At 45.0% G+C, this 16,087-nt stretch overlaps 1 protein-coding gene across 2 annotated transcripts in view; it reads right to left on the reverse strand.

Moving 5' to 3' along the window:
- The window catches only part of aopep (aminopeptidase O (putative)), a 59,890-nt gene that overhangs the window by 29,994 nt on the left and 13,809 nt on the right, over positions 1 to 16,087 (reverse strand). For both annotated transcript variants that reach the window (XM_080838784.1, XM_080838785.1), the window contains exons 6-12: positions 14,187 to 14,293; positions 13,309 to 13,411; positions 13,039 to 13,146; positions 11,557 to 11,600; positions 10,681 to 10,741; positions 5,992 to 6,054; positions 5,472 to 5,561 (exon numbers count right to left, since the gene is read on the reverse strand). In XM_080838784.1, the coding sequence (XP_080694910.1) occupies positions 5,472 to 5,561; positions 5,992 to 6,054; positions 10,681 to 10,741; positions 11,557 to 11,600; positions 13,039 to 13,146; positions 13,309 to 13,411; positions 14,187 to 14,293 (576 nt within the window). The remainder of the gene's footprint in view (positions 1 to 5,471; positions 5,562 to 5,991; positions 6,055 to 10,680; positions 10,742 to 11,556; positions 11,601 to 13,038; positions 13,147 to 13,308; positions 13,412 to 14,186; positions 14,294 to 16,087) is intronic.

Consider the following 16,087-nt stretch of genomic DNA (forward strand, 5'->3'; position numbering starts at 1 on the left):
AAAATGTAAATGGTTTTTCAAAGGGATTCCAGGAAGCGGTGCCACAAGCATGCGGTTCTTCATCATTTTGGAAGAACTGACCGGAGAAAATGGTACAAGGGAACAAGCGCTGTCGGAGGCCGGGCCCAACATACAAACATACAGCACTGTATGAACACTGGAGAAAGGCGAGTGAACAAAACAAACCAATGGATTCAAACAGAAAGAGAGAGAGACATACGGAGAGACAGAGAGTGAAAGAGATTAGAAACAATTAGAACAAGACAAATTAGAAAAAAAAACAATAAGAACAAATTACAACATAGTCAAGTAAAAAGAGTTTTACATTTGGAAAGAGTGAACAGTGCCTTTTTCGATGTGACATTGGTCATAGTTAGTAAAAAAAAAGTCTGCCCTGACACCGCCACTGATTAATGCGTTGGGCCTCGACAGAAAGGGATTCAATAAGACAGCTACAATGTGCACCACCTGGCAAAGTGGAGAATTGATCTTTGCACGCAGGGGGTATCTAGCCCTTTCATCACCCACCCGGGGCAGGTGGTCATAGGTAATATCCCTGGCAGTAAATCTGTTGTACTGCTCTTGTTGCCATAGGCGATTATGACATTTTTATGACAGATCTTTCTTCATATCTTAGCACTAACTTCGAGAAGATGGACCCCATTGAATAACCAGCTAGAGACATGAAACAACAGAGTCAGGGTGGTTTTGATTTATGGTGTCATTAGCCTTTAAATGCTCAGCACTCATGCTATATCTTGCATCACATGAGTGCAAGGGGAATACAGGACATGACGTTCTCTGAGCTCATTCTACATCTTGAAGTCTTCTTGTTTTAGTCCAAACATAATCTAGATGTAATGCACAGCAACAACCAAGAGTAACAATGGCCAAACGTGACCAAATCAGTCCTGGTATGCCACATTCATCTTCTTTCCCTGCAACAGCTGCTCGGGTGGCTTATGGGCATCCAGAGGGGTACTAGGGGTGGTGATCGCGATCCCTCCCAGTCCCTGGCTGTGCCATGACGTGAACCTGCACCACACACACACCATGATGTTAGGCTCAAATAACATCACGCTAACCTGCCGCCGTTAAAGGTCACCGCCGCCGCGGCATGGGCTCGGAGGCTAGCGGCGCCGCTTGAGCTTCCCAACAGGTGACATCACTCGGCAGTAAAACCAGACGCGCAGGCGAAGCGGCCCCGGCTTCCCTCCAGAGGGACCTGTGGTCTGCATCAGGATGCAAATCGGAGCACATTAGAGAAGACCACTGCCACGTCGTCATTGGATAACAACACAGACTGACCAGCATGCCTCGCCGGGAAAAAAACTTCTCGAGTGAAGGAATATATGTAATTATATAATATAAAAATATTTTTAACCCCACATCGGAGTGAATGGGAAGGCAGAACACTGTCATATGAGACTGGTTAAGCAACGCTTCTGTTTGTGCTTTTCTCTCTTTGGATGCTTTTTCCATGTGCGCTTGGAAAGGCAAACACAGCTGGACCTTTTTTTCTTTCTGTCTATTCCTTTTTTCTTTCACTAGCGTTGAAGGCAGCTTTCACCTCTCTCACTCGCTCCCTCTCTCTTTTTTTGAATTCCACTGTGAGAAGCTGGGCCGCACTAGTGCACTAGCAAGGGAGAGAAGCTAATGTCACATGTACCTCGATGAGGTGCTAAGCAGTGTCAGGCTATCGTACAACGAAAACAGTCTGGGCGAGCGCTGTTTAAGTTTCCCCTCTCCACACCATTGTGTGCACATACTGTAGGCTCAATAGACCAACCTCACAGACCAACTGATAGCAAGGCTGACTGTGTTGTGGGGTAAATAGGGGTATGGGTCTTGACCCCGGCTAGGGTCTGGACTTGATCTGGCTCTGACCTGCCCTTCATTCAGATTGTACATCATGATTAGCAAGTAGGTGCCGTCACAGTTCAAGTTCAATATATCTGGGTGAATAAACACACCGATAAGATCCTTGGAAAACAGGAGATTTGTTCATATGTTACAATAAGAATAGCCTTCAAAACATTACATTTGTGAATCAAACATTTGGCGTTTTGTTGAGCAATTTGTCTTTCTTTGCTGCTATACCCCAAAGGGTCCAAACGTAGGCTCTAATGTCGGCTAAGGCTGATACTGGTGAATGTAGACGTCTCCCTAAGCAGAGTGATTGCCTGAGAACTCAAAGTTTCTGATCTCAGGAATGCAGTAATCCTCTCTTACGCAGCCTCTGTGTGTGTGTGTGTGTGTGTGTGTGTGTGTGTGTGTGTGTGTGTGTGTGTCGACCTCCATGTTTGTGTGTGCATCCGTGTGTGTAATAAAAAGCACATGACTCCGTGGCGAAGCCTCTCCAACATTTGTTGCTCACGACAGCCCTGGCCTTCTCGTGCTCCTCCTCCATTCTTCACGGCCGGTGGATTAACCACGCCGGCTCTGTGCCGACCGACTGACCAGTGCCCCCCCCCTCCCCTCACACACACACAGACAGAAACAACAACGAAAGCCGTGTAAACACAAAGAACGTAAACAGTACACCTCCACTGGAAAACAAATGCTTTGACTTTGTTGCGTCACAACACTTTGACGTCCAATCAGCCCTACAGGGAAAACAGACAGACCGATGCCAAGCTTCCATGCAGAAACCAATTCCATGCGTTGGCCCCATCCCTACAGCAGATCACCCCTAGTAACTACAGAACAGACGGAAGCATAATATTAGTTTTGCTTTTGTGCGCTGGCTTATTTTGCACAGTCCTGCGTGTGTGCGCCGCCTCTCTTGTATGGATCCAGCTAACCCCTTTGGTGCGAGCAAGGCTCGAGCCACGGCGGCCAAAAACAACCACGCTTTTTTTATGGGCCAGCCCTGCAAAAATTATTGACACTTTTTTTGGTCCCTCATAAATACTCGGCCACATACGGCCTCTGTGCTCTCCGCTGTTCCTCTGTGTAGTGATCTACTGTTTGGGCACCCGGCATGCGGGCTGTATCATTTGGTCCTGCCTCCTTTAAATCCCACACTGTCCATATATCAGGTAGCAGCCCAGCTGCTTACAGTGATGGATCAGTATGGGGAAGCCGATGACATGAGAAAGAAAGTATTGCCAGATCGATGACCGGGAGCAATCATCCCCCCCCCCCCACACACACAAAAAAACTACCACACACAAAATAAACAAATGTATCTTGGGGAACATAATGATGGAACTTGGCTCGCCACACAAAACCACACTAAAACACGAGCCTCCTCACTATTTCCACTCAGTCTGAGCAAGAAACAACACAAAGAGCGTCTGAAATCAGACACCGGCACGTCCACAACAAAACGCTTAGACTCATACACAGATGGGGGAACATGGAGCAAGGTACAGCTCTTCACATTTAAGAAGTAGAAAGCGTCATTTGCGTGCAGACTCAGGGCTTTAGGAATGCCTGAGAATGTCGGAGCTGTGTGGAGTGTGTGTGTGTGTGTGTGCAGATCACATGTTAAACACATGATACTCTTTTACACTCGCAGAAGCCTTCTTATCTTTTCCCAGTCCTCGCCACAATCATTAGGACCACACAACCCCAAAGCCTGCATGGAAAAAAAATCCCCCACCCCCACCGCCTGGCTGTTTAACTTTTTTAACCTTGATTAGCTGCCTGCTTTAAAAATCTGCGTTTAGATGAATGAACACTGGAGGCTATTGAGGGGTTTTGCTGATTTTACATTAAGGGGCGCTAAAACGCAATATCCTAAAACCCCGGCCTAAACCAGCCTCTCCGGGTCAACCGCTGGAATATAAATCTCATTATCACAAGAGCACGGATAATATCGCCTTTATAACCATCCACACCACTAAGCCTGGAAGGGCAGCCGTGGAAAGGAGAGGGAGAGGGAGGGGGGCCGAAATGTGAAACATTTGTCTTTTCCCCTCTAGCGACTAAACGTTTTACTAGCAGTTTTTTTTTTTTGCGTATTGTGTTTTTAATAGCACTCTTCAGCGTCAACCTTCAGCTACAATTGGCAGGAAGTCACCTTAACCCAACGTCCTCCAACTCCTCCTCCCTCCTCCACACCTCCCCACCCCACCCTACACTATCCCTCCCCTAGCTACAATTATCTTTGATGAAATTAGGCCCTCTATAGTGGACAGGGCTGTGGCTGGGGCTGCCAGACTGACAGGGGCGGTCTCGTCCAATGCTGCCCACTTTACGAGCTCCAGGGGAGCCTGCTGCCGCTTTATGAGCAGGGTGGGGGAGGATGGGCCCGCCGCTGTTTGAAGTTAACGTCAGTGAGTAATATAAAATACACCTGGACCCAACAACCGAGGAGGCGGGACTGGAGGAGAGTAAAGCCGGGGCACTCACACAGTCTAGCGTGGTAATGTGAGGGGCAGAGGCCCCATGCCAGCGCGTGCGTGTGTGTGTGTGTGTGTGAGTGAGAGAGAGAGAGAGAGAGAGAGAGAGAGAGAGAGAGAGAGAGAGAGAGAGAGAGAGAGAGAGAGAGTGAGGGTGAGCAAGTGAGTGTGGTGGCGGGTGGGGAGGAGGAGGGAGGGAGGGTCATTTAGTGTTTCCTTTCAGGGTAGCTTTTATGGCACAACTTCAATCACTCACTCTACCCCCCGCCCCCCCACTCCCCCATCTCACTCTCTCTCCTTCCCGCTCTATTGTGCATATCTGACTGGACTGTAATTGGCCCCTTCTTTCACAAGCCCCCCCCCCCCCCCTGTCTGTGTCGGCCCTTAGCTTGTCTGAAGTGAAGGCGCAGCCAGCACAGAACGTGTTTAACTTTTGCTTTTAATAAGACGTAATGGATTACCGTTCCAATAAAAGCAGATCGGAAGAAAGAGCGGTACAGCCCACAGCAAACATCTCTCTCTATTCCCTCCGTAGAAAAATGCCACATCAGACGGAAAATACAAAAGCCAACTAGGCCTCTACCAACACAAGGCTCACAGTTTAAATAGATGTCAATAGGATTCAGCTAAATAAATTTGATTATTCATCAATCTTTATAATTTGCATACAAGTGAAAGGATATCATGAAGGTTTTATAACTATCTGAATCTTCAAAAGTCATATATCTAGTAAAACATTTAACTGCGGATTACTATAGCTGTGCGTTTGGATGCAATCTTAATTTTTTGTCATAGACTGTACAGAAATATTCAAAAACAAACAGTACAAATGACACGATGAAAATAAACAGTATCAGCAACAAGTACTGGGCTTGTCTGAAGCAACTTGAACCTAGCTTCGAAAATAAACACAATGGCCAAATCGGCTCGGCATCAAAAGGCAAGCACAACACGGCGCACTGCTATAAATAGGATCCCCCAAATCCAAACCGAGAGAGCAAGTTTATGGTCAAGCAGGGAGGAGAGGGAGAGGGAGAGGGAGAGCAACAGTTAGGCAGAAACTCTGCCTGTGCATGAGTAGACGTGAGGAGTGAGAGCGTAGTCTATATAAAGCCCACTCACCTCTTTGAAGTTCACCTTCAGACAGGGTTCCCCTCTCTTCCGCTTGGTGCCCTTTCGATGGCCGAGAGTGAAGTGAATCCATTTTGTGACCTGTGAGAGGAAGGAGGGAGGGAGGGAGGACAGGAGAAACAGGAGAGAAGATGAGAGAGAGAGAGAAAGGGAGGGAGGGAGAGGGATACAGAACAGAGAGTCTGATTAAAAAAGGGTTATGAGTTACAACGGAAAATGTTGAGCTACTAACATTGTCATCTTTGTCCCTCTTTCCTTCTTTCTTTCTTTCAGGATTTCTCCGTTTCACTCCCGTCCGACAGGCATTCTTATCAAAGCAAGACAAGCACATGCACGATACAAGACAAGTTTACTGCACTGTCGGAACACCACAATCAGACGTCATTGATTCCACATTACAAGCCCTGCATTACAAGTCACCCATGTCGTCTGAGCTATGAATAAATGTGTGTGTGTGTGTGTGTGTGTGTGTGTGTGTTTTTTTTTATGGAGATTCCATCTGCGTAATTACCTCCTGTTGGACTTCTGCGACCAGCGGCGTCTGAAGCCAGGCGGCACTTCTCTCCGACAGCCACTGAGGCAGGACAGTGAGCAGAGTGGGGGGAGTAGAGACAGATTGAAAGAGAGAAAAAGAGAAGGAGGGAGGGAGGGAGGAAGAGAGAGAGAGATCACTCCTTTGACAGATGGAGAAAGTGAGGAGAGAAAAAGGAGCGCTGGACACTGGTGACTGAGGCTCCTCCGTGAAAAGAGTCCGTCACTCCTGTTTCCACGGCACACTGGTGTTTGCCCTCCTTTCTCTGCTTCTCCTCTCCTCTCTTTCTCATGCACACCCTCTCTCCTTCTTCTGCTCTCACTCTATCCCTCTCTCTTCCTTTCTCTCTCACTCCACCCTTCTCTTGCTTTCTGCTTCACTTTCCACCTCTCTCTCTCTCTCTCTCTCTCTCTCTCTTTCTCTCTCTCTCTCTCGCTCTCTCTCACACACAGCACTTAACCTTATTAAATCTCCCACCCAACCTGGCTCTTAAACTCTGACTCACATCAACAGCCTCTACTTCACAGCAAAGAGAGAGAGAGAGAGAGAGAGAGAGAACGAGAGAGAAAACCGAATGATTAGAGAGAACAGAATGAGAGAGTGAGTGTGAGAGAGGAAAAAGAAACCAGAGGCTAAAAGAGAAAGCAGATGGACAAAGTGGAGTTACAGAAAACAGGAGGAGGAGGAGAGGAGGAGGAGGAGAAGAGGAGGAGGCGTAGGGAGTTCAGATTCCTCTGTCCCGGTAGCTGGATCCTATAGTCTAGGCGGTAGCAGCCTAACAGCGGTGCGGTGCTGTGCGGTGCTGTGTGGTGCTGTGCTGTGCGGCGTCTGCCTCCTCTGACTGGGAGAGAAGGGCAGGGCGTGGAGCTCAGCCACATTGTAATCAAACACTGCTCACTCCCAGAGAGCGACAGGGGAGGGGTTAGAGAGAGAGAGCGAGAGAGAGAGAGAGAGAGAGAGAGAGAGAGAGAGAGAGAGGGAGAGGGGGAGAGAGAGAGAGAGAGGGAGAGGGGGAGAGAGAGATGGGGGAAGAGAGCAAGAGTGGGAGAGATGGGAGAGCTGTGTTTCCACACACACACACACACACACACTCACGCACACAGACAAACACGCACACTAACATTCTCAAAGGGACAATAGGATCTGTTTGCTGACCAGGACATTCAAACAAGTCATACTCCGAGGTGACAACTTTCTCAGGCACACAGAAAAAACACACGTGCTTAAATCACTTCTGACAGCTCTCGCTCCGCTCGCCCACACGCACACACACTCACGCGTGAAGACGCAACTCGTAGATCCCGACTTATGCCATGATGTTCAGAGCCCGGTCAGAGGCACATAGAGTATGTAAATCACCCACCAATAAAACTGTTTGCCTTCAGTCTCGCTCGCTTCCCGTGGCTACCGCAGTCTGTGCAAGTGTTTTTCTTGGGATTTGACTTGCAGCATGTGTTTGTGCATATTTGGGTAAAGGCGAGAGGGAGTGTGTGAGAGAGAGGAGTGATAGGGAAGGAAAGAGAGAGATGAGAGGGAGTGAGAAGGAGAGAGAGAGAGAGAGAGAGAGAGAGAGAGAGAGAGAGAGAGAGAGAGAGAGAGAGAGAGAGAGAGTGGGGTGAGAGTGGATTCTGCAGGAGTGATAGGGAGAGAAAGAGAGAGATGAAAGGGAGTGAGAGCAGGAAGGAGAGAAAGAAAGAGAGAGAGAATGAAAGAAAGAAAGAAAGAAAGAAAGAAAGAGAGAGAGTGGGGGGTGAGAGTGGATCCTGCAGGAAGGGGAGTCTTGTCCCGAGTCGTGCGCTCAGGCAGTAAATGGCTATTGTGTGCACGGGATACCACACATAGCTGTTTTACAGCCCCAGATTGCGCGCCTCATTCTCAGCATAGCAAGGCTTTTGTGTTCCCTGAGAGTCTCGCACACAGCCTACGGAGAACTGTCATCGAATCCAGCCAACACACACAAACACACACACACACACACACACAGACACACACACACACACACACACTCTTTCTCTCCATTTCACAGATTTACCTACATACACTCACTCAACATAACCACACATACGTGCACACACATAAACACACTTACAACAACACACTCTCTCACTCTTTCTATTCCTCTCTTTCTATCGATCTCTTTCTCACACACACACAGACACACACACACACACACACACACACACACACACACACACACACACACACACACACACACACACACACACACACCTCTGCTGCTGCACACAAACACCACATTTTTTTTCATCTCATTGTCATCACAGACGCAGACAGCCTCACCCTCACCCATAAATTCTTACACTTGTCAGAGCACACACACTCAAACACAAACACAGGGACTTGACACACTCCCAAGGTACGCTCGCAACGCCCACCTAGTGACACACCAGTGCACATTCACACTGCTAGACGCCGAATCTTGACACGGCGCTTTGCCACAGTGATCGACTCTAAACTAAAACCGAGTCCCACCCCGGACAAACCCACTTCTTTCACATGCTGTTCCAAAATAGCCCGGACGAAAAAACAAAACAAATGTGTTCTCATCTCGTTTGACCTTGGTTATTGTTTATTATTACAAACCAACCATTTCCTGCTGCAATTTATTTAGAGGAGCATCCCAGTGTCCTTTCACGTGTTGGAAAAACCTTTGAGATAAGGAAGTCATGTCAGCAGGCACAGATAAATGGATCGCTTATTGACAGGAGATTGGCTTTCGCGAGTTCCTTTACGTGAAGTGACCTGACAAAAGCATACATCATGAAATGGAAACTATTCCGACAATTAAATAACTATTTGAATTATTCAGAACAATTTCAACAATGTCTATTTAATTTCATATAAATGTTCGCTGACATACATCTCTAAATGGGAACAGTGTTATTTATAGGACATAAGGTTGTGGTGGTATTTATAGGACTCTGTCTAGCCTGACATGACATTCCATGTGCAAGACACAAACAATGGCTGCCCCTTTAAATGGAACCCCTGCCATTGATTCCACTGACAAGAAGAGATGTGACCTTACACTACAGCATGTACATACATGGTCATAAAGCTCTAAGCCAACCTCTTCATGTCTAGACCTGATTAATAATATATAATTCCCCCAGACCCCCCCCCCCCCCCCCCTCCCCCTCCCCCCCAAACTAAACCATAGATAAGTGAACACACAAAATTCTAGTGTCAAGTAAAAAACATGACGTTTCAGAAACAGCTACCTAAAATTTAAAGTACTGAGACCACTTTTCCCCCTGGTCTACTTTTCAATCACTGTCAGTAACTCATTGTTGCTCCTGATTGCTTTGTTTTCTCTTTGTTTTCTCCCATTCGCTCGGCAGACAGGGAGAGGTGGGGCACATAGATAGATAGGTTGTAAAGAATACCACCTGAAAGCAAATCTCTCAGCAGCAAACAGTTGAATCCTGCCCTTTACATGTGACGCGGACGCCCCTGTCCCATTCACAGCAGAAAAGAAAAAACGGCTGAATTCCTGCCTCAACACACACTCACGTTAGGCTAATTTATCCTGCAACTTTGACAAAACATTTTTGACTGGGAATTCATAGGTCAGTAGTAGCCTGTACGAAAAAAAAGGGGTCTGGAATTTATAAACTTGCAGTCTGATTCTATAAATCTAAACCATCTTGTGTCTGTATAAATCATGTGTCCATTCTCATGCAAACAAGGTCATGTTTTGGGGCTGGATATTGTTTAAGTACCTCTGTCTCTCTTGTATTCTAAAGTGCTCTTCCCAACAGCTGAATAGCTAATAAATCCTAATCCTCTAGCGATTCCAAAGTGAGCTTTCCCTCATACCTCAGTAGAGACAGAGCCACAAGCACATTTCCAGAACATGATCAACTAGGCAGATATATTGCAGTGTTCATGCCTCAAAACGTATTCTAATATCGCCCAGTATTTCATGTCAACAGCAACAATTCCTAGTATTTCAAGTCAGGTTTCTTTGTAGTACAAAGCCATAATTTGTGCAAGTGCAAATCATTATACAGCAGCAAAAGTATCTGTTTCTTATACTAATTGAGTACAGGTTCACAATATTCCTGAAAAAACAAAGCCCATTTAAGGTAGATTTAAATACCAAGCCATACCATTTACAGGTTTGAAAAAAACACATGTAAACGTCATGTGAAAACTTTTCAAAGGCAGCAGGCTAATCCCCGTCAAAGCCCAGCGTCATATTGACACAATTATAAAGGCATTATGTAGTCCCCACACCGCTGGATGAGGAGGCCAGTGCCTCCTGCTTTACGACCCCGTGGCCATATGGTACGGTTAGGTGCTCTGACAAGCCGTTTGAAGATAAGGCTCTTGGGATGCTATTAGCTGGACATGTATGTACACATGGTTGAGTTGCTGGTGTGAAAAAAAGCTTTTTTATTTTATTCATCTTAAACCTTAGAGACGGACTACACTGTAGCAACGCTTTTCAATTCTTGTTCAGCAGTGATGGTTTGCCTTTTCAATATGTGTGAAATTATATATATATATATATATATATATATATATATATATTAATATTATTGTTATTTTCCATTCCCTTAAAGAAACTTGGCAAACTTGGGAAGACATGGCATGAACACAACTGAATGAAATGAATGAACTCTGTAAGACCAACTGAAAGATTACCTTCGGTGTTCCGGGTGCATCGAGCCAGTCTGCATATATACCCTCAAGGGTGAGGCCCTGTCTGGAAAACAGTGATATGGTAATGTCCAAAACTGACCCTTTCACAAACGGAGGGCTAGAAAGTCAGCAATGCGGAGCACTGATTCCCCTTTTTGACAGATTAAAGTGTGTGTTTTTGGTGTCTGAATTGAAGAGTATAAAATGTATGTGTGTAGAAAACTCCCAGCAATTCTAAGTCTAAAGTATTTTCAAAATGTAATGCAGGTCCCCTTTGAAATGCAAGACAAAATGGCTGCTTAGCCTGGGCCTTCGTGGATAATAGGAACTCAAAGACATGAAAGAAGATGAGACATGAAGTAACAGAAAATTCTGCCTTAAGTATTACCAGTGTGCTTCCTCATATGGAAAAAGTCTGTGAAATCCATACACATTCATTCGTATATAGTATACATGACACAACAGTGTGTTAACACACATAATTGGCTCCTTTCATATACAGTAGAATAGAAAAAATATATGATGTTTTATATATGACCTACCTCGCATGTTGAGGAGCATTGTGCCATTTTACTATGAAATGCATATGCAAGCTCTTAACCGCAAATGTATCATGCGAGAATTGTACATGACAAGTGTGACTCCTTTATGTTTTTTTATCCAGACCTCTTCCATATGGGTCTCTAGCGTGGCTTTAGCGGTGGAGACCTGTCTGCATCTGCTTTGCCTTTCACCATGCAGCTGGCTCTGGTGCTTTATCTGTCAGTGAGGGCACTCAGCACACAGAAAAAGCCACAGACTGCTTTTGAAAAGGCCTGTCTTTGAGCTCATTGGAAGAAGTTTGAGACGGACAGAAGCCATGGGATGGCTAAGACGCACCTCTTCAAGTCTGGAAAGTGATCTAGGAGCATCTGCAAGAAATCCTGCAAAACAAATGATCCGTTGCTTCAGAGGATATGGATACAGAGGAACATATGCAAATGGTCAAACAACAAAGAGACTCCACCACATTGTGGACATCAAAGGTGCATGTGCGTGCGTGCATGTGTGCTTGTACATGTGTGTGTGTGTGTATATGTATTTCTTTAACAAATGTATGCAATGTGCATGTGCGTGCGCTCTATCTCGAGCATACAGCACAAAGTCAATAGTGAAATCAAACAACTGTAAGCTGAGTGAAAAGGGTATGTGTGTGTGTGTGTGTGTGTGTATGTGTGTGTGTGTGTGTGTGTGTGTGTGTGGTGGAGATCACATGGTGCCAGGTGCAAACGGCCGCAGTGTGAACACATTAAAAGGACAAACATGTGTTGACACTGGCCATTCACAGCCACTAATATGAATCAAATTCAAAGAGCACGTTGCCATTAGTCTTTGAGCACCATTCAGCCATTTCACTACCACGCTGCTTGTACCTAAACACTATGATGTATAGAGACCAGCGACATGGTTTATATTCACATTATTTTCCCATGCTAATCTTAACTAGATCTAAACAAGTTATTTATCATACATATATAAATATACGTCACATCAGACCAGCGCCAAGCAGCACACAATTACCTCCTGCAGGAAGTGATATATGAACAAATATCCAATCCACAATTTGTTCTTATTTTTGCTTTTCTCTTTGGCAAGACAATATACGCACAATATACAGACGATCTGCAATCAAATGTTCACACATATTTCTTTGGTTTGAGTGTATTTAACATAACGTCAACTTCACTACTGCTGAATTTCTCATTACAGCCAATTCTTGGGCGTGCGCCAGAGTATTTGCACACGGCACAACACCTGCCCTTATATTTGTTTTTATAGGGCGTTTCCTACGCTAACGCCAAACAAACGGCCATGCGCCTCCAACTAATGATCGAGTGGGAATCATGGGCAAGCGCGCCAGGGTAAAAGAGCAGGCTTGGATGGTTAAGGACCTTTGGTGTATCTTGAATGTACTTCTTTAATTTGTTCCTTAACAGAAAATCAAGAGAAAAATAAAAAGAGAAATGAAAGAGAATGCTGCTGGGTGAAGCTCATCGTTACACAAAAGCAAGGCCCAATGTAGCCTGGTTCAGTTTCACTGAAAGAGGTTGTGTTGAGGCGTAGACATATGGCCAGAGAAGTGCTTGACGGTTATGAGTTGGATGTTGTTTATTGCTCTGAGGTACTCATTTGTTTGTCTACACTTTTCATAGCTGAGCCATACGCCACACATAAAATAGCGTGGAAAGCCTACAATGACATTACTCTGACATTAACTTTTGTCGTGTGCCAACCTCACTGTCTCTACCAACAGCATCGGTGGAACTGCATTCTGGGAATGCTTGTGGCCACCATAATTACAAACACACAAACTCCTCTTACCTGAGAAAGAACAAGCTGTCCATGGTATGTTCTCACAAACAGGCAAAGGAAGGCAAGGAACTGCTCGTGCCCGGTAAAGCTGGCCAGAAACTTCAACAGGAAATACCCCTAAAGGGGAGAACAAAACACAAACGTGATTCAATCCATCTGTCCAATCAAGATGAATGACCAGGTCTTTCCATTTACAGAGGCCGAATGATTATTTTTTTAATGACCTGCGTTTACAGTACGTTTAAATGGTCGCAGGTATTTACAGAGGTGTTGCTTTACCTTGAGGTAGTGGACTTGCATGAAGGGCTTCTCTGGGTTAAGGCAGTGCTTCACAGAAGAGGCTCCAGACTCAGACACTACTCCAGTGCTCTCTCTGTGGGGCCTGTACTCAAGAGACAGGGGAAACAGATCTAGATGGTAAACCTTTGTTTTCATTGTAATGATGAGCAAAAGTGTTGTGTTCAACAGAAGCTTTTTTTCATCACAGTGCCTCATTTCTTTTTAAGATGAATGTTTTGGGCTTGTTGCCTTTAAATGGATAGGCCAGTGACGAGAAAGGGGATGCGAGCTGGAGAGATTGGGAGTGGGATCAGGAATTGACCACGAGTCGGACTCGAACCCGGGTCCCCGTGGGCATTCAGGCCCATCCATGGTACAGGGCTGCTGCTTGCACCACAGCTTCCCCACAATGCCTCACTTCTGAAGATGTAATCACTCCGGGCAGAGAAGATGGGTGTCCATCTATTACATTTCATGGGTCGTCACTTTGGATAGATTCCAATAGCCAGCACCTTTAATTATCACAGTTAACACGAGAAACGAAAGTTTTCCACCACCTTTTTCATGTTTCCATGGACCACCGATGGCATCTCCACTATGAGATAAGAGGACATTCAGGGGAGAAAGATCCTCATGTTTAGAGACAGATTTTAAAGTCGTGCCAAAACATCCCTATCCTTAGACCTGTGCTAATTACCCAGGCTGGCAAGTTGGGATGGAACACAGGCGTGGTGCTCCATTTTCTGAACCAAGAACTTAATAAAAAAATACTTAAAAGGTAAATACTTTTACCTCTACCTTTCCAAACAATCTTTTTTAATTCCTATCTTTTATATTTTGTATTATTTGCTGTTACAGATGGGCAGTGACGGGGAGACCTGAGGATCTGTAGTTCCTGCTCGGAGTTCTGCAGCTCGTCATGGAGACGCCTCCACCTCAACAAAGCCCTCAGATGCAGCTGGTCCTCCTCCTCGCTCCGGCTTAGCTGAGGAGGAGATGGAGGAGGAGAGGGAGAGAGAGAAAGAAAGAGAGATAGAGAGAGGGAGAGAGAAAGAGAGAGGGAGAGAGAAAGAGAGAGAAAGAGAGAAAGAGAGAAAGAGAGAGAGAGAGAGAGAGGGGAAGACAGACTTATCCATCACACTGGTCAGCTATACACCATCGTTTTTTTGTTTTATACTTATTACATTTCATAAAGTATCTTTTTTTGGGGTCGAGTAGTGGGCTCCTCGTAATGCTTTTGTATTTCATGTGTTTTTGTCGTGTCAATAAAACAACCGTGAGAGAGAAGACAGGGATAAATAAGGGGAAAGAGATGCAAGGATTATTAAACAGGAAGTGGAGAGAGACAAACAGAAGAACAGATAGATAGATAGATTTATTGAGCCCGAGGGAAATTAAGGTCAGAAAGAGATCAATAGAATTTTTTTGTCGTGGAGCAAAAATTATGAAGTGCTCTGCTTAATAACATTCATCTCCATAAACTTGGCAAAACAAGAAAGTAGAGCCCCATCATTGGAGTGCATTATCCAAATGGAACTGGCATGGCACCACTGCGGCTGTGGATAAGGGTTGTGTGGGAAATAGCAGAGGGGATTGTTGTATTTATGTGAACGTCTCAAAAAGGCATATTTGAAGTGAAATACTTCAGCATCAATATATACCCAACCACCAAGCCTGTTGCGCCATTTATTACATTAGAAACAATGTTATCCCAATTTACCATTTTGATTGATGGAGTAATACTAATACTAAACACAAACCCATACACCAACAAATATGGCATGGAACAACACATATTTGGATATCAAATAATACCATAAATATAGTAGTACAGTGTGGTTCAGAGAAAAATCAGGTGAGCCATAGAATATAGCTTCAAGTTTCAAACAACACCAAGATATAATTTTTTCAGTTCAGGAACGGACCAAAATCATTGAACTTTACTTTGCAACAAAATGTGTTGCTCTCACCCAGAGGCAAATGTGTCGCAAGTTACCATGACAACAGGCCACAACAAGGCCCATGGTGATACACATTTGACTTCCAAAACACCGGCACATGCTCAGGGTGTAAGGGCTCGTTTAGAACAGTCACCACAGACGTCCACCAGACATCTGGCACAGGAAGTGGGGATTTCCAGGTGTTCTGTGATGGGCCATTTATAGTCCCCTGAATCTGTTCCCATACAAAGTACAGATTCTTCAGGCTCAAAGTAAGGGGCAACCAGAATGAACGCTTTGCATTTTGCCACAGTATCAGCGAACACATCGAGAACAATACCGTCAGTTCTCGTCAGTGGTGAGGCATGTGAATAATCAGAGCATGAGGTCTTGGGCCTCAACACATCCTCATGAGCTTGTGCAAGCACCCAAAAAGAAAAAACGCTGAACAAAGGGAAATTCAAGGAGGAATGTTGGAGAGTTTAATGTTAGGGTGGCTGCGGTGATCCAGAAGCAAGGGGCTTGGTTCGAACACGTTATTAATTGCTAGAAAAAGTAACGAAACAAGTGGACATTTTGTAAAGGCTTTTCACAGAATAGGTGTATCCCACCCCTGGCAGAAAAATCTTCAGAAAAGTGCCATGTTTGTAGACATTATGACAAAATGAAAAGAGCCAGGTATCGCCGAACCACCCTGTAAATAATAGAATATAGAGTAGAATAGAATATAAATAGAATGCCTTTCAAAAGCATTCAACTCCATTGACAAGTAACTTATTTGCTTGTAAACAAACTAGAGCATACATGTTCACAGTTTATATACTGAAGGGGAAAATAAT

This window comes from Sprattus sprattus (genome assembly GCF_963457725.1).
Source record: "Sprattus sprattus genome assembly, chromosome: 5".
NCBI classification, from domain to species: domain Eukaryota; kingdom Metazoa; phylum Chordata; class Actinopteri; order Clupeiformes; family Clupeidae; genus Sprattus; species Sprattus sprattus.